The sequence below is a fragment of the Balaenoptera borealis genome (assembly GCF_965194805.1).
Source record: "Balaenoptera borealis genome assembly, chromosome: 4".
Lineage (NCBI taxonomy): Eukaryota > Metazoa > Chordata > Mammalia > Artiodactyla > Balaenopteridae > Balaenoptera > Balaenoptera borealis.
The window spans coordinates 77150324-77177038 of NC_138861.1; the positions used below are offsets into that span (position 1 = coordinate 77150324).

General features: G+C 36.4%; 1 protein-coding gene across 43 annotated transcripts in view; it reads right to left on the bottom strand.

Annotated features, from left to right (window-relative positions):
* FIP1L1 (factor interacting with PAPOLA and CPSF1) overlaps window positions 1-21902 on the bottom strand; it is a 68380-nt gene extending 46478 nt beyond the window's left edge. For 3 of the 43 annotated variants that reach the window (XM_082390622.1, XM_082390651.1, XM_082390645.1), the window contains exons 1-10: window positions 21553-21888; window positions 20321-20365; window positions 20178-20217; window positions 16649-16706; window positions 15435-15538; window positions 10451-10515; window positions 9801-9911; window positions 8971-9101; window positions 8611-8679; window positions 1283-1392 (exon numbers count right to left, since the gene is read on the bottom strand). In XM_082390622.1, the coding sequence (XP_082246748.1) occupies window positions 1283-1392; window positions 8611-8679; window positions 8971-9101; window positions 9801-9911; window positions 10451-10515; window positions 15435-15538; window positions 16649-16706; window positions 20178-20217; window positions 20321-20365; window positions 21553-21637 (818 nt within the window). In that variant the 5' untranslated portion in view covers window positions 21638-21888. Of the gene's footprint in view, window positions 1-1282; window positions 1393-8610; window positions 8680-8970; window positions 9102-9800; window positions 9912-10450; window positions 10516-15434; window positions 15539-16648; window positions 16707-20177; window positions 20218-20320; window positions 20366-21552 lie in introns of all 43 variants that reach the window. The other 40 variants (XM_082390638.1, XM_082390612.1, XM_082390626.1 and 37 more) reach the window with 32 other exon arrangements.
* Between the last annotated feature and the right edge of the window lie 4813 nt (window positions 21903-26715).

A 26715-nucleotide genomic window follows, 5' to 3' on the forward strand; every position in this document is an offset into this window, starting at 1 on the left:
TCAATACTCCTCAGCTATCATAACTTCTTAGACAAACACTTTTATGAGATTGCATTTGGTTTAAAAAACCTTATTTGGAAAAGTCCATGACTAGTAATTGTTTTTTTGTTTTTTGTTTTTGTGATTTAGTCATTTTTCCCCTTATGTTTTTTTTTTTAATATCTTTATTGGAGTATAATTGCTTTACAATGTTGTATTATAGTTTCTGCTGTATAACAAAGTGAATCAGCTATATGTATTCATATATCCCCATATCCCCTCCCTCTTACGTCTCCCTTCCACCCTCCCTATCCCATCCCTCTAGGTGGTCACAATGCACCGAGCTGATCTCCCTGTGCTATGCAGCTGCTTTCCGCTCGCTATCTATTTTACATTTGGTAGTGTATATATGCATGACTAGAAATTGTTAGGAAGAGACAGTCAAAATCTGAGATGGCTTTATGATATTGAATTTTGGCTGAAAGTTTCAAAACTCTTTATTTTAGGGCTAAATTACAAGTTTTCTTTCTGCATTCATATAGTATGAAATATCAGAATGACAAAACCAGGAAACTACATAAAATAAATTTAAGTAAGTAACACAAAAGGTAAATGATCTGGCTGAGAACTAGTAATAGTTGAGTTACTGACTTGTTTCAGGCTCACAGAAATAACTGGTTTAAGTCATCTTTAACCCAAGATTAAACTGCTGACATAAAACTTCCCTAGTCTTGGCTTATCCTTTACCATTTTCCTGGTAATGGGCTAATCACTTGTGATGTTTAAGTTAAAAGGACATTTGCCAACATCTTTGCCTCTTACAGTTGGTACCGTGTAGAACTCAAAGTTAGGTATTATCACAACAAACCAAAGAAAGAAAAGAAAATGATTTTAATTTGAAAAATTTCTCAGGCTGAAATTTCTACAACCTCTTTTACTAAAATCAGTGAAACATCTTTAGGCCAGTATATCTTGACTTAGGAAGTTCAATTATTCTTTATGTAAGAATAATAAGCACAGAAAACAGCACGACCATTGTTGTCACCACCTGTCCTGAATGTGAGATTGTTGTTTCTTTATATATACATGTAACTATATTCCATTATTCATTTCTTGCTTACCTAGATTTTTTTAGATGAAATAGCACCCAAAAGAGTTTTTCACAAAGAATCCATTTTGTACTAAAACCAAGTAGAATGTTCCAGTTTTTTGGTATATCATTCAGAGTTTTTATACTTCATATAGCACTAAAGGTGAAGATACCAATGCCTTCAATAAACTGAATCATCAATATCTCACTAACCTGCTTGGTGGGAGTCCAGTCTTGAACAAAGAAGGAGGAGAAGTAAACTCAGCTTTTGTAGATGGAAGCACTGTTTCCTTCTCTGAATTTCCAGTTCTTCCCTGCTGTACCTTAAAAAAAAGGGTTATTAGCTTGTTTAATTCAACGGAACACTCAAACCTAATACAGTAAAGATGTTAAAATAAATTCATAACATTTGATTTGAAATTAAATATGAAGAATGCTTCATTGCCCAGTATATAATAAAATTAAACTTATTTTAGAACAGCATTAGGTGAAAGGCACCAAAGATGGATTATGGGACCAAAATGTTCCCAACTAGTAAAAAGTTCAAATTAATGTCACTTAAAAGTCCAATAAACTATAACTCTTAAGGACTTTCATAAATTCTCTCAGACCACTATAAATAAGTCCAAGATACTCAGTTAAGACTCCATGTTTCAGAGTTCAAGAAAGGCCTTGAAGAATTCAGTATACCCAGAAGCCTGAAGTCAGTCATCTGTCTCCTTAATCCCTCTTCTCACTCTTTATGTTCACTTTCAAGCCAGTTATCCACTTACTTCATAATTTCTCCCATATTTGCCCATCCTTTGTGCTCCTGCCAGATCCTTTGAAGTATGGTCCAGTCATATTCCTTTAGACTGGTGAAAATCTTCTTTATGCTCTTTTGCTTTTATACTCACCTTCCTATCTTAAAAATCGTCATTAATTTATTAAATTTAAATAAAGTTCAAGTTGCCCTATACTTAAATAACATCACTAAATCTTAGGCCCTATTTAAATTCTACTGCCCCTGTTCAGTCTAAATTCAGCATCACTCTCCTTCCTTATGAGGCAAAGGCCAAGAGAATTCAGACACCTTGACTCTGATACATTCAAACCACTGATTCAATTCCAGAAACCATCTACCTCTCAAATAAACATTATGTGGAACTCATTTTCAAATAAAATATTAATGTTAATACTAATTATATGAGAGATGATGAGGATCAGCACTAAGACAATGAGGATAGAAAGAAAGAAATAGATTTGTTAGACATTTGACAGGTAAAACTGACCGAATGTGGTGACGGGAAATAAACATGATTTATTCATCAAACATTTACTGAATATCTATTATGTACTGGAAACTGAGACCACAGAGAGAAATACAACAAAATTCCAGACTGTGGGAAAAGACAGACACAAACCACCAAAGCAACACAACAACTGTTATGAAAAAAATATCCCTGGGATAAAACATACTATGAGAACACAGAAGAAGAAATGCACTATTCTTCCTGGGGATGTAAGGAATACTCAGAGTTGACACTATGGTCTCAACTGTTCCCCTGAGCTCCAATAATTTATACCCAGCTTCTCACATGTCTTCTAAGCATCTCAAACTTACATGGCCAAAATAAAGCTACTGATTTCCCGCTATCCCCCAATCTGATCCTCTCCAAGTCTTCTTCCTATGAGTAAATGGCACCAAGTTGCTCAAGAAAATAAAAACAAAAACAAAAAACACCTAGCAATGATCCAATACATATGAACAACCAATGTCAACTTTACCTTGACAATATATACCAAATTCAACCACTTATCATTCTGTCCACTCCTAAAACTCAGGTCAAACCCACCACCACAACTCATCTGTTCTACTACACTGTCTCTCTGCTTTGATCTTACCTCTCTAAAATCCATCCTCTGTACACAGCCAAAGCAATCTTATTAAAAATGTAAATCAGCTCATGTCTCTCCCCTGCTCAAAATTCTCCAATAGCTTTCCGATGCAAACAGAATAAAACCTAAACTTATCATGGCCTACAAGGATTTATGGTATGGGCCCTGCCTACCTCTCCAACTTTGTTTTCCTCTATTCCTCCCCAACTTACCTTAACTATGCCCAGTCACAATAGCCTTTCCTCTTGTTCTTTTTAACAGGTAAGTTCCTCCTTTATGAGGGCTTTTGCACTAGATGTTCATTCTGCTTTAAAAGATCATCATGGCTCAAGTATTGTTCAAATGTCTCCTTGAAGTGGCCAATCCCAATCTCTATCATATTATCTCTATCATATCATTTTGCATTTTCTTCATAGAATTTCTCACATTACCTTAAGTCCTCTTACTTATTTTATGTTTATTGTCTGCCTGCTGCCACTATAACATAGGATCTCTGAAGACATGGATGGCGTCCAGTTCAAATCTGTATCCTAAGTGCCTAAATACACTGCCTGGCATGTAATGAGTGCTCAAATATATTTGCTATTTGATTGGCTTTGGGATTTAGCTTTAAATGTCACTTCTTTAAAGTCTTTCATAGAACATGGAGTTTATATAATTTTTGGCATGATTATCTAATTACTACCTATCTTTCCCATTAAGTCAGATAAACTCTTAAGACCGCAAAGTCTATGTCTATAATGCTTACCTCCCCTCTCCACCCAAACCTAAGACACTTCCTGGCGTAGACAATGCTCAATTAAAAGTTGGGATCTGGAGAGCAACTGGAACCCTAATACTGGAGCAGAGCAGCAAATCTGGTCTCACAGAAAGGGAGCTCTACTGGGCACCAGAAGGCCTGGATTCTAGTCTCTGCTCTTGAGGCTTTGAGAAAGTCTTTAATCCTTCTATCCCTATTATCAAATACCAGTAACAACTACTCAGTCTATTTCACCAAGCTCTTCTGATGATCAGGGGAGATAATGGGAAACCACTTTATAAACATGGGGTATTAATGTTATTCTGCCAAAAACTACATAAACATTAATATCTCTGGAAAGGCAATTTAAAGAAAGTAATAAAGATAAAATAATATGTTAAATCTTAAAAATAAACACGTAAGTAAACAAATAAATAATAAAAATTGGGAAGAAGGAAGGGAGAAGGGTTGGAAAGAAGTAGAAAGAGGGGCAAGAGATTATAAATTAAAGAGTATTTACAATAGGGGAAAAAGTGAGAAAAGGTATCAGGAAGACACGGTACATTTTCAAACATGTAAAAATTGCTTGTGTTTCCTAACTTAGTTTTCTTTTCTTGTTAATTTCTTCATAATATACTCATTGTAGTAAACAATTCTGAAAGTCTTCACCATTTTAGCAACCCTCCTAATCAACCTGCATTATCATTATCACTTTGTCTTCAGATGTTGCACTCAGCATTACATAGACTCAAAATTTGTTTAATCACAACATAATGAGATTATTTTTTCCACATGATCTAATATTTTAAGAAATGACTGTAAGACATTATGACTGATTTTATAAAAACAAATTATCAGATTTTTACTCAAATTATGCTGAAACTTAATTATTTTGTAAAATTTCCTTCAACTGTCCTTCATAGCATTATTTATAAAAGTTTAATACTACAATATCTAAAAAGAAATTATTGTGAAACACCCAAATAATGGATTATGCAACTATTTATAAAGTGTTATTTATCAAAAAACTTTAATAACCTAGGAAAACATTTACATGTTAAGATGAAAAAAGAAAAAATAGAAAATCACATAAATTATTTATTACAATTTTGTTTCAACCCACAAGAACAAAAAGATTGGGAAGGCAACAAAAGTTAGGACTTTGAAAGCAGATGAAAAAATAGTAACTGAGCAGACCAAAGAATCTGAATCCTAAGTCAGCAATGAGAAAGCAAAGACATATTGATTTTCACAGCAAGACCCGCAAAGATTCAGGAATTGACAACTCTAGCTCCCAGAACATTTCAAGCAGCCAAGTATAAATATAAACCCTCTAGGCAGGATACTAGAATGTCTTCTCTGAAAACTCAGATTATCACAAAAAGAAAAAACAAAAAGATAAAAAACAAAGATAAAGATACTGATATCAGAGACTGTGAGAAAAACTTAGCCCTACAGTAAAGCCTACAATCAACAAGTTCTACCCACATGCACAGAGCTTCCAATCACCTTTTCAGTGGCCCCTTCTCTCGTGAGTTAATAATGGGCAAGGATCAACAAATACTTGAGAAAAGTCAAAGTCAGAAGCCAAAAACAACAAACTTAAAAGATGAACTTGTAGAAAACAGACCATGCACAAAAAGAAAACTTAACAGAAACAATCTATCATTAACATTAAGATCTTTTGAAAGATAGAGGGAGGAAAAAATACTGCATCACTGCATGCATGAATACAAATAGGCTAAAGTTAAATACTGAAAGAAAATCTTCTTGGATATTCAAAAATACAATAACAGAAATGAAAAAGTGAACAGAGGCATTCTAAGGCTGAAGAAATCTCCCAGGTAATGGAAAACAAAGAGAAAGGAAAAGAGAAAAACTAAGAAAATTAAAGGAACCAGCATAAGGAGGTCCAATTTTTGAATAAGAGGTCCAAAAGGCAGATGAAAGCAGAGAAAAAGTAAAAAAAATTATAATAACATAAGAAAATATCCCAGAAGTGAAGGATATGTACTTCCAGATTAAGAAGGTACAAATGAAAGCTTGGTACAATGGCTGATAACAGACCAAGACACATGCTTATGAAATTCACAACACTGGTGACAAAACTCATACATGCTTCCACAGAGGAAAAAAACACATCTATGCAGGTGTGCACCCATTCTCACTAGTCACTCCTCTCTTGCCCTCACCCCAAATTATGTAATTATACAACTGCTTTTGTACCCAACTGAGTGATTTTATTTTTATACTTATTAAATTTCATCTTTCATTTTGCTAAAAAATATATAAAAAATCTTTTATATTGAAGTATATAAAAAGACTTTAAGAATGTTAAAATGTTGATAAATCACTTGAGACACTGCCATAATAAACACATGGCAGTTCACTTGTACTATTCTATCTACTTGTTAGAATGTTTGAAAATTTACTTAATAAAAAGTAAAAAAAAAAAAATTATTTTAAAGATGCTGATGAGTTGCCTGTCTCTCACTTGACTAAGGATGAAAAAATATCTTTGTAGTAGATATGAAAATAACTTAAATTTTGATTCTTAAATTTGTTCCTTTGTCCATCCACCAGTATCAGTCTGGGTCTTTCTTCATTTCGTACCTATAGTACTCCAACAGCTCCCTATCTAGTCTCTGTCTCCCTTTTTCCCTCTTACATTCTATAGCTTACCCTGGTACCAGTTCTCTTCTAAAAACCAGATTTGCTCATACTATTATCCTACCCAAGAACTTTGAGATGGCTTCCTACTGCCCATATATATGTCTGCAAGCTAGTTTTAGATTAAGATCTTTCTCATCATTTCTACCATTTCCAGGCTTCTCTCCTCTGTCATCTACCCCAACTCTCCTTGAATGCTATCTGGTTTTGTTCACATTGCTCTCTCTGCCTACAATGTTCTATACTCCCCTGTCGCCTACTAATGAAAACTCACTCATTTTTCACTTATCACATCCCATTTGAATCCTTCTAGACTCTGCAATGCAGGATAACCCACTCTCTCCTCTGAACTCCCTACTGCATTTTGTCAATACACCAACATAACACTTGTCACAATGCATCATTGTTATCAGTTCACATGTACACATCACTCAGATCATGAGCTCCTTGAATACAAAGACCCTCTTTTACTGTAGCATCTAGCACAGTGCTGGGCACACTGAAGGTACTCAGATACATCAAGAAAGCTGGACAAGCTTTTTTCCTTCTATCTCTTTCTCACCAATCCTACTGATTATAGTTCAAATGGTAGATAAGTGGACAAGAGCTTGGACTTTATCCAACCATACCACACACTGCTGCCAGAATACTGTTACTACAAGTCACTCTCCTGATCACTAACAGGCAGTAATTCCTCCAATTCATCTTTCTGGTTTCTAGGCTTTCTAAAATTAAACCACACTCTACAAAGCCATGTCGTCTGTTCTTCTCCAGAAAGAACTCTCTGATCCAATAAAGCTGATTTCTTAAATAATTTGACTATACCTGTCAAATTCAAGTCCTTATTCATTCAGAATTAAATAAATCAGAATGGAACAATGACCTCCCTCACATGATAAAAAGAAGCTTCAAAATAACTTTTCAGTAGACTGTATGTATATAACTTATAAACAATGGCTACCTTCAATAAGAGACCAGACTCTAGGAGTTTCTTTTTATCCTTTAGTTTTAGAAGTTTACTGCAAAAAGACAAAGTATAGAGGAGCTGGCAGTTTAAAAAGGCAGTTCTCATTTCTGTTGGAAGAAAATTAAAAGCACCATTGCAAACAAACTATTTCCTCATCAAGATAACTTTTCTGATTATTCATTGTAATCATGAAAAACAATATATTCCATGTCTCAATAAGTAGATACCACCAAAAAGAACTTGATGACCATTTAAAATAAGATAGACATCATCACACACTTTCAAAATATTTACAGCAGAACAAGAACCAAATACTTACCCAAAGTAGGATGTAAATTAAAATTAAATTCTCTATACAGAACTGTGTCCAGCAGAGCGGCTACATCTGCGGATATAGCACATGCATTGCATAAGGCAGTATTTTGGTGGACAGGGCTGTAGCCCCAAACGGGACACAGAGAAGTTCCTGCCCACAAAAGTTCCCTGGGTATATAACCCAATCTAAAAGTCACGCCCAGTCTTCATCCCAGTGTCACTCAACACAAGAATCAAGAATTAAGAATTAAGGTAAAGGAAGAAGAGTTTACAATCAGATTTTGAAAAAAGTTTGTAGGTTGCTGTGTATCACACAAGTATGAAAATATATTATTATTCTTGGGACTGATCCTATGGAATGGAGAAGCCAGAAGTCAGACTTGATACCCAAGTGGTATCAACCTGCAAGTCCCTCATTAAACCTACTCCTTTTAATATTAATTTAAAAAATCAATGACTTTATCCTAATTTTGTTGAGTCTTTCTTGACGACTGTCAAAGAACACCTAAGATTCTTGAGACATCTTAAACTGCAGAAGACATTACACCAAAGATTTCAGTCTCATACAGATAATAAGCAGTATGTCATCTACCTTACCATTTTTTAACAGAAAATTAGGACAAATAAGTCTCCAATTCTGATAAAGATTATAGCGGAATCTACAATGAGTGCTTAGCCTGTTGGCATGAACTTTTATATCCTACAAGCAAACACACACTTGACTCAAAATAAAATCACAACATATAGCAAGAATAGTTTTACTTTGCATTTGTTAGTATAATAGGCTATAATTCACATGCTTGCAAAAGTGGAGATAAAACAACAATCAGCAAATTTGTAAGTCACCAGGAAGCTGAAGGTTTGGAAAAAAGGTAGCTATTTCCACTTTAATCTTGTCCCTCGAGTAGTGGTATGGGAGCAGACTCAAGAACAAAAAATGAGAGCAACCAAGGATAATTTACTAAAATTCACCTTAAAAAGATTGAATCTGCCATCTTGGATCTCTGCACCTGGTGTAACTTCCATAGTACAGTCTTCGGCCTAAGTTAAATAACATATTCCCCATTAAGATACCACATAATTTTTAATTGATAGGCCACATAAAGACAAACCAGCTGTGGCTAGACTGTGAATTGAAACTAAAAACATCAGATAATCATTAATATGAAATTCTGAAAGGGAAGGAAGGGAAAAAAAACAAACACGGTAAAATGGAATTTTTAAACTATCATATAGCATTTAACCACCTTTATAGGGAAAAACTGATGTATTTAGGGAGCAAAACTGGGATGGTAGAAAAGGCTGGGGTATTTTGGAATATCTACTAATTACCGTAATTTTATTTGTAGTAGAGGTAACTGGTATAACTTCCAGTCCCATTCGTATCCTCTTTTGTTTTTCACAGTAAGCTTTCCAGGTATCTTCATTAAACCCATAATTAAAATAATCAGAAAGATCAGCACCTAAAGATAAAACACACTTTTAGTGTACAAATATTTCAATTCTATTTTTATGCAGCACATAAAATATAATAAACTGTAAAAATAAATTTAGAGTTTTATTAGTCTCATCTTCTAATTTTACCAATTCTCCCAATTACTACCATAAAGCAACAGGACTATACAAATTTTTGATCAAAATTACTCTCTTTAGAAATGGCATTATAGGGTAAGCTGGGACAAAGTGAGAGAGTGGCACAGACATATATACACTACCACATGTAACATAGCTAGCTAGTGGGAAGCAGCCGCATAGCACAGGGAGATCAGCTCATGCTCTGTGACCACCTAGAGGGGTGGGATAGGGAGGGTGAGAGGGAGGGAGATGCAAGAGGGAAGAGATAAGGGGACATACGTATATGTATAACTGATTCACTTTCTTATAAAGCAGAAACACACCACTGCAAAGCAATTATACTCCAATAAAGATGTTAAAAAAAAAAAGAATTGGCATTATAATAAAACAATATGCAAGTCTACTTTTATACAATGCTAGGCCACCTGTAAGATTTAATAATACAGGTTCATTATTACTCATGTGCTTAAGATAATGAAAATTACATTTAAAAAATAATATTCTAAATTGATGCTGAAAAAAACCTTTTCTAATAATTGTTTAGACTAAAAATCTTCTGAAACTGATATAATCCACAATAATCTTACCAGGTTTACGCCATGGTTTATCTTCAAAAGAATCCAAATCTACCTCTAAAAGTGGCACTCCATTAATGCTTCCAGGTGCATCAAGATCTACTCCTTTGACTTTCGTTCCTACTTTAGAAAATTACAAAATGGTGAAGGAACTATATTAATAAGAAGCTGAGAGATACCACAGACAAACAGAAAACAATGACACCTTTTTACTACTATCAGCACTAAATATGGCCAAGATTCCAGAGTAGTAATGGTTACCACAAATAAAAAGTGAGGTCAAAGTTTATGGTGTAGCTATAAGATAAAACAGAGAGATTAGAGACTTTTTGTTTATAATAAGGGATTCCTGTACCAAGAAGTTAACTTCCATGTTTTACATCATTGTCTCTGTACAGTCTGTGAGCTGTAAGAAAGGGTTGTAGAACCAAAAAACAACGGCAACAACAAAAAAAAACCCACACACACATGACAGGAACCATGTGACCCACACAGCCTAAACTATTCATTATCTAGCCATTTACAGAAAAGTGCCCATTCTATGATATATGGTCAAAAACTGCTCTTTTTAATTGAGCTGTAATAGCTATTAAAATCTATTCATCATCTATTCAGATATATGCCCTATTTTCTATTGATGTAACTGCAAATACAAATTTTACCTGTAGTTCCATAAACTCTTCCTCCTGTCTTGATGTTAAGATTTACAGGTGCTGTACCATAACTCCTAAAAGCAAAATTAAAAAAATTATCCTGAGATGCTTAAACAAAAGCAGCAATATATTCAATATGTACACATAAATTATATACCCACATATTAACTAGATAGACTGACACTAACTCAAACATTTTAGAAAATGTTTTAAACTAATTTAAAAAGTCTGTCACTTGCTTAATAAAAGATAAAAACAAATATTTTTTAAAAGTCTGACTAATTTTCCATCTCAAAAACGTACCTGCGATTAACTCAATATCCCACGCTAACAAACTTTCGAGAAATTTGGCTGGGAAGGGAAGAATAGTTTATATGCCTTGTTTTCACTTCCTTGCCTCCCAGTCATCTAACTGGACTTGTGAAAACTCACAGCTTCTGGTCTGCCTAACAATTTCCATCTTTTGTCTCCAATGTATTAAATTTATGAGACCTAGGTTATTCTGCTTAAAAAAATAAGGACATATTCAATAAAATATTCAAATAATTGTATAAAGATCCACTACTATAAATGCAAGAAGTATGAAGGAGCCTAAAATAAATTGGTATTGTCAAGTTGTACTATCATTACCAACTTGAAAGGTTTAATCATCTCATTGACTAATTCTTTAATAAATGCTTAAGCTCCAACAATACATCACATATAGTTCTAAGCCAAGGAGAGAAAATGAGGAGCTGGACAAATATGGTTCCTGCCCCATGATGCTTACATTTCAACAAGCTAAATTCAGCACAGCCAAAGCACTCTGAGATATCTATATATGATGTACAAAAGTCCTAGCTGTTTGAAAGTCAAAATACAAAAACCAAGGACTATCTCCAAATGGTCCTCTTACAGAACTGCTAAAGGATAAACCAAAACAGTATTTATAAAAGGTTTACCATAGTTCATTAAATGAACTTCTTTGCTTCCCACCCAGCTACTTTCCTTCCTTCCCCATTCTGCCCTTTAAAACATTACTTTTCTTTTTTAATGCCTCCAAGCCTTCACATTCATTGTGTGTAAAGAACCTTAGCTGTCTGGAAAATTGCACTTAAGTAAATCTGATACCGTTCAATAGCACCCACCATGAGGTCTCAGGATTCTCTAGGGGCTAGATCCTATATACTTGGATGTCTACAAAAACTTAAAAATAAATTTATCAAAAAATTTTATCTTAACCTGCTCCTCCCACCTGACCCATATATGGTAATACACTGCTATATACACACTGAACTACTCTAGAAAGCTCCAAGTCACTGAATCCTTTGTCTCCCTTTCCATCTACAACCAACCCATTACCCATGTTATTTCCATTTATTACTCACTCAGATATATCGAATTCTTCCATCTATCCCTATATTACTGCTGCTGGTTTAGTTTGGACTACCATCCCATCTGGATGATTACTTCAAATCTATTAACTATCTAGTCCATCTCAACTACTACTGCTAGAGTTATATTTTCAAACAGTGTGCCCTGCCTAAAAACCTTTAAGGGCTCCATGATGACACAGCAAAAACATCCTAACTCCCCTCTTCTGTGGTTTCAAGCGTCCTCTCTCATCTACCTTATCCTCCAGTCTTGTGGTTCGTCTAAATCATGCTTCCACTACATCTAAGTAGTTTCCTCTGCCAAAATCATCAGTCCTCTTCCTTCTGTCTCGAGAATTATTCAAGCAAATTCATATATTACCTCCTCTAGGATCTTCTCTTCAACACATGCAGACTTTTAGCAACTGTCCTCTCAAAGCTTTCAAATCACCCTGTACATGTTTCTATTCAAGCACTTACACTGCAAGGAAAGTATCTGCTCACATGTCTATCTTCCTCACTACTTTTGATAAATAAGGACAGTTGATATTCCCATCATCAATTATTAGAGTGCCAAACAAACTGCCTTTAAAAAGTGTTAATGAATGAGCGGCTGAATTTCAAAGATACAGCTAAGAAACCACTCCTCTATACAAGGTAAATTATTCCTACCCTAAGATTTGATTTTCCTCATACCTTACTTACAGATACAATAAGCTCTGTAACAAAAGTATGTCACCTAAAAAAAATTCTAGTCTTTAACTTCTAACACCTTATAATAAACCAATTTAGTATTGTTCCTTGAAAACAATTTGCTCTTTAAATTTGCCTCTGAAATGCTGTGCACAAAGTAAATATTCATCAAATTTTATTTTCTCCCTGGCTTTCTTTCAGTTTTCAGTGGATATATCTTGAGATATTAAGGTTAAACAAGCTTTATACGCTTCAGAAAGATCTGTAACTTACTTTGAAATGCATAAAAAATACAAAATAAGGGGACTTCTCTGGTGGCACAGTGGTTAAGACTCCGCGCTCCCAACGCAGGGGACCCTGGTTCGATCCCTGGTCAGGGAACTAGATCCCACATGCAAGCCGCAACGAAGTCTTCGCATCCCACAACTAAGGAGCCCATGTGCCGCAACTAAGAAGCCGGCAAGCCGCAACTAAGACCCAGCACAACTAACTAAATAAATAAATAAAAATTTTAAAAAATACGAAATAAAAAAGATGGATTGATGAGTGGGTGGAGGCATGGAGATAGGTAGGTAGGTAGGTAGGTAGGTAGGTAGGTAGATAGATAGGTGATAAAGCAAACACAGCAAAATGTAAATTGTATAATCCAGGTGATGAGTAAATAAATGGGTGTTCACATCAATTCCTTAAACTTCAAGTGTTTGAAAATTTTCATAATCAAATGTTGAGAAAAAAAAGTTCAAAGACAATAGTGTTAACACGCAGTCAATTTAGTGAATAAACACTTACTAAATACTTACTATATTTAAGGCAATGTAAGGAATAGGAAAATTCATAAACCACTCAAAGAATTTAGAATCTAAAGGTAATAAACACGTGCAAACATAATTCAATCCATGAAACTGGAAATTGTTATAAGAAATAAAAGTTCAGATAAAGTACTATGGGAGCCTATATGTATTTAATATTTGCATGCAAGTCCCACCCCAAAATTGGTCATATTAATAAAAAGTAATCACCATTTGCTTTAATTGTTCTGTACTCCAAAATACAAATAATTTTATATTAAATATAAGTATTTACTAAATATGCAATTGATTATTATAGTATTATGTTAAAGTGTTCCTTCTGCATAATGCAGACGGATAAAGGCCTATTAGCATAAAGGCTTAATAATATCATAGCTCAACACTAATTATTTACTGTAAGTGGGGATGAGGAGAACATCAAGAGTTATCCTAACTTGAATAATTTAGTCTCTTCTCAAACCTGCTCCCTAAAAAAGTTGCTAGGGTCTTAAAATTACATCAGCAGTCATTATTATAATGCAAAACTGATTATGACAATTGAATTACCTTTAAGCTTCTTGAAATAACTTTTGAAAAAATTTCTCTACTTTAGAAATAAAATATTCAAAAGGATTTATGTATATATTGGTTCATTTCAGATAAGGCTGCTTAATGAACTATAGTGCAATTAAGGAAAAATTTACTTTATATTCCCAACGCACTAGTACCACATCATACATCCAATCTGAAAAGAATAGAGAAAACATCAACTCATATTCTACCACCATAACAAAATCACCATATGTACTTTATTCCCTCCCAATCTTTCTGTAAGATTCTTTATGTGCTCAATGAGTCAATGACAGTCCATTCACTTGATCCAGCTGTACAGACTATAAACTTTGAGACAATCTATTGGCATAAATAGCATACAGGATAATTAACCACTTGAAAAATACACTATGAAAAGCAAAAAGAAATAGTTTTGATATTGTTTTTATCGGACAAAAAAATTAAAAACCTAAACTGAACTCTGGATAAGTAATAAAATGTAAGAACAATATAGATGTAAACAGCAATTTAAGGTTTTCTAATTCTAATTAAAGAATCTGGGGACTTCCCTGGTGGTCCAGCGGTTAAGAATCCGCCTTCCAATGCAAGGGATGCAGGTTGGATCCCTGGTAGGGGAACTAAGATCCCACATGCCACAGGGCAACTAAGCCCCGTGCACCGCTACTGAGCCCACACGCTGCAACTAGAGAAGCCCTTGCTCCAAAACTAGAGAAGCCCGCGCGCTGCAAAGAAGAGCCCATGCGCCACAACGAAAAGATCCCGCGTGCCGCAACTAAGACCTAACGCAGCCAAATAAATAAATTAAAAAAAAAAAAAAATCTGTATCACTCAATTCATTTGTAAAAACACTTCAATATCAGGAATCAAAAACTGCTGCTGCGGGCTTCCCTGGTGGCACAGTGGTTGAGAATCTGCCTGCTAATGCAGGAGACACGGGTTCGAGCCCTGGTCTGGGAAGATCCCACATGCCGCGGAGCAACTGGGCCCGTGAGCCACAGCTACTGAGCCTGCGCGTCTGGAGCCTGTGCCCCGCAACAAGAGAGGCCGCGATAGTGAGAGGCCCGCGCACCGCGATGAAGAGTGGTCCCCACTTGCCGCAACTATAGAAAGCCCTCGCACAGAAACGAAGACCCAACACAGCCATAAATTAATTAATTAATTAATTAATTTTATTTAAAAAAAAAACTGCTGCTGCTTCCACGTAACTTTACCTAATTAACTTTATGTTTAAGAAAAAAATATTTTCATGGTGAAATTCCTTTTAGTCATGAGATATATTGATACTTGACATATAACACTGTATTAATTTTAGGTAAACAACATAATGATTAGATATATATATAAACTGCCAAAATGATTACAATAAGTTTAGTTAACATCCATCACCAAAGATAGTTACAAATATATTTTTTCGTGTCAACAGATTTTACCTACGTCTTAGCAACTCATCACGTGAAATTTTAACGAGTTCTTTCATATCATGGTAAGATGAAAAAATGTAAAAACACTGGAATCAACCACTAATTGTTTGATATAGACACAGTACCTTTGATTTAAGCACACAGTTGTTACTTGAAAATAACTTACCCATACTGTGGTGCGCCCGTTTTAATGTCTCCTATAGTGACATGAACGTCATCCTCATCATCATCACTGTCGCTATCACTATCGTCTTCAGTCTCTGTCACTTTCTGTATCAACATAAACAACCACAAAATACACTCAATAATCCATTTCAACGTCTGATATGAGTAACTGAAAAGGTAACCATTTTGCATTTTTTGAGCTAATTCTAGAGGAAAAAGTTATAGTGCTACAACCTACTTCAACTCATTTACAGCTTTGATGTTTTGCACGATAAAAAGGGATAAGAATGTGAAGTAAAACCTTTTTTCAACATTGTCTTTTTGTAAATAACACCACATGTATTTTTTCCTACTATTTATAACTGCTCCTCTTGCAAAAAGGATCTAAGGCAATGTACTAAAATACCTAGAAAATAAATTTTTTAAAAATATTTGAGGAATTCTTAGCAAAAAGAACATGAAGAGGAAAACAACTAATTTTAAGGGTCACAGTGTCATCGTTAAAAGCACCAAATAGTTAAAAAGTAGCTCACTTATTCTTGACATTCATGTACACATAGAAAAGGCCCTGCATGCAAATGATTGAGGGAATACTTTGTTTCTATGAGTAAAAGTAGGGACATTTATGAAGGCTTTATTTTGGCTCTAAAAGGCTGTTCTGTGCTTAGTCACATAATAGTAAATTTAAAAAGTAGATCACCAAGGCTAAGTACTTTTTGTATACAAGTTCAAGCTTGCAGAATAACAATTTCCTTCTTTTTACAGGATTAAAATGTTAAAATTCTCATGGAACCAATGATTTGTTCACCCCCCCCAAAACATCACTTTTAACAGGCATGAGGTCAGACTGTCACTTATATAAAAAGTAATTTTTGCTAAAAAACTTGACAAACTTGGGTTGAAAGACTCAATGTTTGCTTTGAAAACCAGGTTCACTATGATCTATCTAACTGACCTATGACCACTGGGTTCCTTGGTAGCAATAAACATCAAGCCTTTGCACATGCCCCATTTCATCTGAACTCTCCTCCCACTATTTCTTCTCATGGTTACACTTTTTTGACGGCACCAGATGACACAGGAGATATAAAAGGGGCCCGATCATGCAAAATACTGGCAGTCATGTTAAATTTTGGTTTTCTTCCTAAGTGAACGGGAAGCTATTGATAAAGATTTTAAACAGATAAGTAACCAGATCTCAAAGCCTTATGTTACCGGTTTAGGTACGCCATTTTCAGGAGTTTCATCTTCAATTCCCGATGGAGGATTAGCACTACAAACAACAAAAATAAGTACACAACTGGTATTACTTTACTGAAGTACAGACGGAGCATACTAGTATTTTTAATCTATCTGATTAATCTGATAGTTTCCTGAAATTACTGTCTCCACCAGAGACGAAAAAAGATGGTAAAAACTGCCCGTCCTATTCTGCTATTCCTAATGCCCAACATAAAACGTGTACACTCAACACTGGAAGTAGAATGGAATTGCCTCCACAATTTGTTAATGATGCCAAATTTGCAATTTGACGGTGGGATATAATTTGAGTTTTTACATTTTTAAAATATGCATCATACTTAATCAATTTTATTTATCCTAAAACTACACTGAACTTCAAAGTATTCTAGGAATTGCCAAGGGCTATGTAACACACACAGTTTCCTCTTTCCCCTGGTGCCCAAGGAACTCAGATGTGCGGTATGATGACGTTAACCCAGTACTGAGTTAACACACACCCTTCCTCCTAGTTTTCTGTTTTATCAGTCTTATTGGATATATGTCCTTTGTTATATAAAAAACAAATTTTAAAATTTAAAAAAAAGTTTATTTTCATGTAAGACTGCCTTCCAATTTGACACTAAGGAGCTCCAGACCTAATTTTGATGCATTAAAAAATAATTACTTTTTTAAAGCCAGTTAATACTTGAATTTGCCCTGTTACAACAAAATTGACATATAACAATAAACACTTATTTTCAAGAGACTCAAGCGTATGGCCATTAACCATGAAATAAAACTTCTAGTACCATGGTGCAATTGGATCCTTATATTTTTAATAATCATGAGTTTGAAAGTGGGAATTAACCATTAACCTCATTTTATAGATAAAGAAATTGAAATACAAGGCAACTGACAATTACTTAGTAGCATTTCTAGGAAAACCGTCCAGATGTTGATATAGTTCAAAGCTCTTTTCACTGGGTTTCTGCTAATCTCTTCTAAACCTCACTTTTTGTCAAGCAGTTTCTATATAAACCAATTTAATCTCTATAGTGGTATTCTGTAACACAATCTCCAGACAAAACAAAATGAAGGACAAAACCTGAAAACTTATCTGTTAAATTTTCATAGTTCTACTGCTTGACCCAAAAAAAATTGCAATTATAATTATTCAGTACATTTCTCAGATATAAGTTGAGCTTGTTCTTTATGTCACAAAACAGTATGTTTAGCCACAACTTGGATATAAAACAAGACAGAGACAGCACAGTGCAGTGGTTAAGAACAGTTTTAACGATGGGCCAATCACAAAGAAGCTGGGGAAAACTCTAATGGCAAAGACTCGGCTCAGTTAGGGCAACGAAGTAGGTACTGCACTGGATAGTAAAACACAAGTTTGGCAGAGCTCTCTTCCCCAACAGACTTTTAAAAGTTTTAATTCTCTATCACCATTAAAACACTAGAAACATGATAAAATTATAAGCTTTATCTACAAAAATAACATTTTAAGGGTAGATCTTTTCCTTTGGATGAAATAAACTTAATAGCTTTCCAAATAAAGTGTTAATAAGGAATATGAAGACATTCTGACAGTGATAGGGAACGGAGAAGGGTTCCTCTCCAATCAATTTAATCAAGCTGTGTATTGAGGAATATTTAATCAGAAAATAAGCTTCAAGAATTGCAGCCAAGAACTAATATTAACAAAGTAAAATAAAAATTAGTTCACAAAAATGTGTATCTGATCGTTATCATTAATTTCTTGATCAACTGAAAAACAGGGTATGAAGAAATATTACTTTCATAACTATTAAACTACACAAATCCCAACTCTGTGGTTAACTGAGAGCAGGGTTAGGAACTGGGTTGGATATATCCATTTCAAAACTAAATGACAAGGGCTTCCCTAGTGGTCCAGTGGTTAAGACGCCAAGCTTCCACTGCAGAGGGTGGGGGTTCGATCCCAGGGGGATGTTCCGCATGCCACCAGAGGCGGACAAAAACAAAAAACAAAAAAACAAACAAAAAACCCTAAATGAAAGATTTCAGATGATATAGCAATGAATAAAAGAAAAAACAAAACAAAAAAAAAAAATAAAAAAAAAAATCTTCCAACATAGGGGTATTTTTAAGCGAGGGACAATAATCTCAGCACTCCCTGAGCTGTTTCCACTTCTCACTTCTTCCCTCCATTAACTTTAAAAAATCACAGCTTTGAGATACAATTCATATACCACACAATCCACTCATTTGAAGTGTACAACTGAAAGGTTTTTAAGTACGTTTACAGAATAGTGTATGTATGTATCTATCTATCTAATTCCAGAACATTTTCATCACCTCAAAAAGAAACGTTACATATTTGTAGTCGCTCTCCATTTTCCCCTGTCCTTGTAACTACTACTTTGTCACTTTGGATGTACCTATTGTGTACATCTAATATAATAAGAAATACAATATGTAGTTCTTTGTGACCGGCTTCTTTCATTTAGCATGTTTTCAAGGTTCATCCATGTTCTAACACATATCAGTACTTCATTTCTCTTTACTGCCAAATAATATTTCACTGTATGGATATACCACTTTTCTAAATCTATCCATTTGATGGACACTTGGGTTATTTCCATTTTTTGGCTATTATGAATAATGCTGCTATATATGGTAGCTCTACGTTTAACCTTTAGAGGAACTATCAGACTGTTTTCCATAATAGTTGCACCATTTTACAATCCTACCATCAGTGTATAAGGGTTCCAATTTCTCTGTATCTTCACAAGCACCTGTTAACTATCTGTCTCTTTGATTACAGCCATCCTAGTGGGTGTGAAGTCATATTTCCTCCTCTTTTAAACCCAAATATTCTTTAAAAGTCCTTTTTGTAATCACGCCTCCCCCATTATAAGACACTAAGGCATGTGCTCAGTGATGTCAGAATATCCATGTACTTGTATCCATGAGCTATTCTGAAATTTAGAATAAGTTTCTGGCTCCCTGATATGTTCTGTAAATGATACTCAGACCTTTCTAGTAATCTAACAAAGGCAATCAATCTTATAACAAATTCATTAATTCCACTTCGAATTTTAAATAAATACGAAACACTGAAATTATAACCACAATGCATTACACCATCAAAAATATTAAGTTGTAGAAGTAGTTACCCAAGGAATTCTTTATTTTTAAAAAATTTTTAAGTTAAAACTTTTTTTCTTAGTAGTCTGATGGTTATACTGTATACTCCACTACTGAGCTCATTTAAGAGTACAAAGTTACTTAATAGTGAAAAATATCCAAACCCTTACTTCAAAAACATTTTGTCCCCTGGGCTACTAGCAAATAAATAGAATTGGTATAAAATTACGTCCTGAAATAGTAATAAAACGATAAAGGACTCAGTGTCTTGCTATCTTTGTCAAAATGTAATCAAGCCAATGATGATAACGAAATAATTCTGACAATCTGTTGACAGGACCACTGTACCGCACAATCTGCATAAGCATCGACAAGAAATTTCACTAACCTGGCATTTTCTTCTTCTGGCCTTTCAACTTCATTTTCATCTACCAAAAAAAATACATAAATAAATAAATAAAATTAACAAACAAACCACTCTTAAAGAAACCAGTATTATGAAAATCTGAAGTGATCATCACAAGCACTAACCTAGGTCCTTTGCCAAATCACTGTGCACATGCACGTCCCATGGGCCTATAAGCACATCCAAAGTTAGATCACCTTATAATGACTTAACAAGATATGTCTTTTATGAAAAATAAAGAAATAAAAAAAATCAGACTTTACTTCTATAAAAATAAACTTAAGAAGTATTAAAGATTTCTAGACCTTTGTAAAAGAAACCCTACACATTTACATTTCAAACAGTACTACGAATGCTAAATCTTGCCGCCAAAGATAACGTATTTTACAAGTTTATCAAAATCAAAGCTTGTCGAAGTCACATCATCAAGGAGCTGCGTGGTGCCCAAACGTGCACTTTTACTAAACTATCCTAAAGACAATCAAGAATACGCATTTTAGGCAAGGAACAAACATTAACTTTCAAATTTAGTACCGGCAACAGACAAGAAGGGGCTGTGACTTCATGGAAGTTAAAAGCCAGATGTCAAACAACTCCCTTTCAAGGGGGAAGTAAAAGATGCAGTAAATTTATTTTATGAAAAAGATATACACGAGATGATACTGAAAATCATAAGCCTAAGGGACATGAGGTACTTCTACGTGGGTTAAAACGCAGTCTCTTAAAAAAGAAAAACTTCACCTTAATACAGGAGACATTCGGGGTTTTCTTTATGGGCCATAATGTATTCCATCTCTTTCTTTCTCTCTCTCTCTTTAATTAATTATTTTTAAAGCACGACTTTCACACAAGGAGGTACCCTTGCAGGTGCATTCCATACAAACTGACCATCAAGAAACAAGACGTTAGTTTTACAGCATCAACTTTATTTAGCTATTATTACAGAATGACTGTTCCTGGGACAGGAAGGGCATCCCACAGTCAAGGGGCAAGAAGAGACACACCAACACAGCTTAGAATCGATATAAGAAAACAAGAGGAATGAGCACAGAGGCGAGGCGGCCGAGAAGCCCGGGAGGAGTGGACGGCGACGCTGGGGGCCCGGCCCCTGGTCCCCTGCCCAGCGGGGTCCCAGCCGCCACCGGGTGGGTGCGTGTTGGGGGCGTGGGCTGGGCAGGAGGAGGCAAGGGGGGCGGGGGACGCACACGCCGCGCTCGGCCTAAGTCAGGCCGCATGAGACTCCATGCAAGAGGCCCCAGGCGGCGGCGTGAGGGCCCCAGGACGCCGGCCGTTTGCGGGCCGGGAAGGGAGGCCTGAGAGAACCCGGGAGAGAGAGAAGGGACAGGAAGTTCCGTACCGCCATAGAGCCACTCTTCCTCCTCATCCCCTCCGGTCCCGCCGCTCAGCTCCGACACTAGGCGCTCGACCTCGCCGGCCGACATGGCCGCCCCGAGCACAACTTAAAGGCGGCGATCAACAGCCCCCTCCAACCCCTTCCCCAGCCTCGCTGCCCGGGGTCTCGAGAGGGGCGCGAACCCCCGGCGAGCGAACGAAGAAGGCGCGAGACTCAAATCCCGGGTAGATGGCCCGGCAGCGGAGGCGGCAAAGAACACGACTCCGGCACCGCGCCGCCCGCGCCCGCGCACGCGCAGCAGCACCCAAGCAGCACGGAGTCTCTAGGTGGCTTCGCTTCCGCGGCGGCAGCCACCTGAGCCTGGTTGCGCCTGCGCACCGTAGTTGGCCCCGCCCCCACGGGATCTCGCTTGCTTTTTAGCGTGGCTTTCTCCCGTGACGTCCTACGTAGGCTACGATTCCCCTCCCCCAACGTTCCTTCTGATAACCTGTATTGCTTTTGCTGGAGAGTGCGCCGTTGTTACTTTCTGCATGCGATGCTTGCTTTCTCGTTTTGTTTTGCTTTTTTTAAATCTTCCGGAAGGCCTTGTTTCATTCTTTACTTGTTGTATCAGACTTGATACAGAATCGTTGCCTTATCAGTCCCTGTTTCTCATTAGAGAAGAAATCATAATTCATACCCACTTTCCTGAAAAATTAATCTTAACAGCAAACAAAAGCCAAACTAAAAAATGAATAATGCATTCTCTTTGTCAAAAAGTCAAAGACCTTCTCATCCACTACCCTCCTTTCCAGAAGTAGCCCTTGTTTTTCTGTTTCATGTGCAGCATTATGAAATTTTATACATATTTGCTACACGTGTGTTGTTTTGGTGAAAGAACCTGAGATTAATGAGTCTTAAAGGGTACAATATTGTATGTATCATTGTGTAGATTTTTTTATTTGATTGGTTGGTTTGGTTTTTTTTTTTTTTTTTCCTCAGCAGTGTCTTGGAGGTCCTTTCCACATTTGTGTATGTCAAACTATGTTCATTTTTTAAGGGCTTCATCGTATTTTTTCGTTTATTTATTTAACAATTATTGAATATCTGCTGTTTAAGAACTAGGGAAATAAAAGTATGAGTAAAACACAGCCCCTGCCCTTGGAGAGCTCTCAATTTATTGAGAAAGGCAGAAGGGTGGTAAACAATTAACTCTCCTACAAGGGAAAAGCAGGTCTTAATAGAAGCACAAAGTGTTTTTATACCACCAATGCCACACCATCTCATGCTATTTAAACAAATCATGTGGTTTTAATCTCCCTAACCTTTGAACATTCCTCTATTGCTATTCTCAGTCTCCCTTATCTGAAGAGGATAATCCCTTTCGTATTTCTAAAGTCTGTTGAGATATAGTCAACTTTTGAAATCTTTCCTGAACCCCATTTTTTATTTATTCTATAAATACTTATGGAGGGCCTACCAAGTGCCAAGGACTCTTCTAAACTATGTAGATTCAGCAATGAGTAAAACAAAGTCCTTCCTCTCGTGAAGCTTTCATTCTAATGAAAGGGAGACAGACAATAAACATATAAATGTACAGTATGTCAGATAGTGATAAGGATTATAAAGTAGGGTAAGCAGGAAAGGGGGACCCCGAGCAAAGTGATGAAGAGGGATAGGATGCAATTTTTTATCAAGTGGTCGGGGAAAGCCACTCTAATGAGGTGGTACAAAAGTAGAGACCTGAATGGAGAGAAGTAAACCGTTGTGAATTTCTGGGAGAAGCCCTATCAGATGGAGAAAATAGGAAGTGCAAAGACCCTGAGGCAGAAGCATACTTGGAGCATTCAAAGAACCCCAAATGTAGCTGGAGTGGAGTGAAGGAGAGAGAGGATATATAGATGAGATTAGAGTTATTCTGGAGTGGGTAGTGCAGAGCTAATCATTCCTTTCCTCACACTATGCTGATTCCGTGGCATGTGTCTATCACATCATATAGTAATTATTTGACTACATATCTGTTTTCCTAAGACTCTTCACCAAATCCTCCCTCAAACAGGGCATCTTCTTATATGTCGTTCTAATTCCTGGTGTGGTGCCTAGCACTTAGGAGATCTTCTTGGCCTCTACTGACAGTAACGAAGTGAAGATTTTACATTCTGCTCGAGAGTATCATAAGGCAATCACTCACAGTCCTGTCTGTTTATGTTTCTATTTATCATTCTATGAGTCTGTAATGACCTTTGGTGGTTTCATGGGAGAACCAACTGCCTTTTGCTGAGGAGCCTCTTTCTCCTTTCAGCTGCCTGAAATGAGCTTGTCTTTCAAGGCATTACTTAAACTGAACTGAAGAACTGATGAATAATAATTGATGCATCAGAATCGCCTTCATGGTGGAGGTAGCATTTGAGCTAAGCTTTGAAAATGAAGATTTTCACAAGCAGAGAAGCCCATAAATCACTAATAACCACTCTTAAAGAACCTCTTCCTTCCTTGCTTCCAAACTGAGTTCTTTGCCTGGATGGACTTCCTTAGTTAAAGGTATCTTTATCTCCCACCAGGAGAGACTTCAAAGATAGGTAGCTTGAAGATATTATATAAAATTATGACCTTATCAAACTACGATACTCCATATATTCTGATGATATTTGTTTTCCATTGTGTGTGTGTGTATGTGTGTCTGTGTTGGTGTGTGTGTGAGAGAGATCTGCTGGTTCTTCGCAAAAAAAAAAGCCAAAAACAGGGCTTCCCTGGTGGCGCAGTGGTTGAGAATCTGCCTGCCAATGCAGGGGACACGGGTTCAAGCCCTGGTCTGGGAAGATCCCACATGCCGCGGAGCAACTGGGCCCATGAGCCACAACTACTGAGCCTGCGCGTCTGGAGCCTGTGCTCCACAACAAGAAAGTCCGCGATGGTGAGAGGCCCGCGCACCGCGATGAAGAGTGGCCCCCGCCTGCCACAACTAGAGAAAGCCCTCGCACAGAAACGAAGACCCAATACAGCCATAAATAAAAATAATAAATAAATAAATTTTAAAAAAGTAGCCAAAAACAACAAAGCATCAGTTTTAATGTATCTATCTCTGAGAAGTACTGAAAGGGAATGTTCAGTAGATGATGATTAAAATGATGACAGGAGGTAAAGATCAAATAAGCGTGAGAGAGTGTCATGGACATATATACACTACCAAATGTAAAATAGATAGCTAGTGGGAAGCAGCCGCATAGCACAGGGAGATCAGCTCTGTGCTTTGTGACCACCTAGAGGCGTGGGATAGGGAGGGTGGGAGGGACAGAGATGCAAGAGGGAAGAGATATGGGGACATATGTATATGTATAACTGATTCACTTTGTTATAAAGCAGAAACTAACACACCATTGTAAAGCAATTATACTTCAATAAAGATGTTTTAAAAAAAAAAAGATCAAATAAAAGTGCCTTGCTCAGTATCTAGTAGATAGTAAGTACTAATAGATGTGTTTTGAATAGATATGGCATTTAGGCTCGACTATACTATTCATTGCCAACTTTAGTTATGTCATTTCAATGTTCCTCACTTTCCTTATCAGTAAATTGATATATTAAAATAGCATTTTATACCCACTTCTTGGAAGGATAACAGAGGTAAAATGAAGTTTCAAATGTGAAAGCATTTGACAAGTTAGAGGTGACTGGTAAAAGAAGTTTTCATATATTGGGGTATGGGGAAGTCATTCTGGCTTATCCGTGAGTTAACTTGAATTTTATGCTAACTAGCCTGTTTGTGGCCTATGAAACATACTTTGTACCTCTTCTTTAATTATTAAAGAAAAGGGCACGTTGACCAGAAGTAAAGAATGTCCATGTTAAAAATAAAGATTAGGGACTTCCCTGGTGGTCCAGGGGTTAAGACTTTGTGCTTTCACTGCCAGGGGCGTGGGTTTGATCCCTGGTCAGGGAACTAAGATCCCTCATGCCGCGCAGCCAAAAAGTAATAAACAAATAAATATTAAATGCCTCCCTTCCTGGGTCACCAGTGCTGGTACTCCTTCAATGATAAGACTAACTTTCCAGGTGCCAAGGCCATACTATTCGCCGTGTACTTGCTGACCTTTTTTCTTTTTTTTGAAACCACGTAAGAATGTACCCCTGACTTGTTTGATGTTCTTTCTTCTGATAAGACATAAAATTGTGCTGAAGACTATGCTTCTCCGGAGCGGTTCCTCAGAGTTATCTGAGAGGCTGTCTTCCAGGCTATAGTCCTCAGTTTGGCAAATAAAACTCTTTTCTATCCTATTATAAATCGTTTATTGATTATTTTCTTCAACACATGTTATGGTTTAGGCCTTTTGTCCCTTGAACATCCTGAGAAACTGCACATGTATAGAGTTTTCCTTCGTCTCTAGATACCACAACAAGGAATTAAGCCACAATTATCCATCTTCTTCTGCATTCTGATATATTTTAACACTAAATTCTATGTTGCTAGTTGTTTCTGGCAATTGTGTCATCTATTCACAGCTACACTGCTATGTAAACTTCACATTCTTTAAGGGTGAAAACAAAATTTTTTTTGTTCACCAGATTCTCTTTTACAATATCAAGCAAATGAAAAGTGCTTAGTAAATCCTTAAGTGTTGATCATGAATAGAGAGGACTTAGAAATGAGATGGAGATATGCTTGATTTTATGAGAATAGAAAATAATTGCTAGCTATTTTGAGCAGAAAAGTACAAATCACATTTAAATAAGGTAAATCTGATGATCTTAAGCATGCAATTTTAGCAAGAATTCATCTAACTCTGCCATGATGTCTGAGATCAAGAAATCAATTTTTTCCTGGGTTTTCTTCTCTTTTCTGTCTACCCTGTCCCCCAAGGTTATTTCATCCAACCCCATGACTTTTAATACTATGTCATATATATCTATGACTCCCAATTTTCTGTCTTCATTCTTAATTTATCGTTAAGCTCAGGACAAGCTGCTCACTCAGATGCTTCACCTGATGCCTCTCTTGGGTATTTAATAGGCATCTCAAACTTATGCCCAAAACAGAACTTGTGAATTCCCTTCCCTAACCTGTCCTATCCCACTTCCATTCTCTCCCAAGCTTCTCCATCATATTATCAATAACCACCGTCCAACCAGTTGTTCAGCCAAAACCTAAGGAATCATCCTTGATTCCCCTCTTTCCCTCTTGAGTCCCTC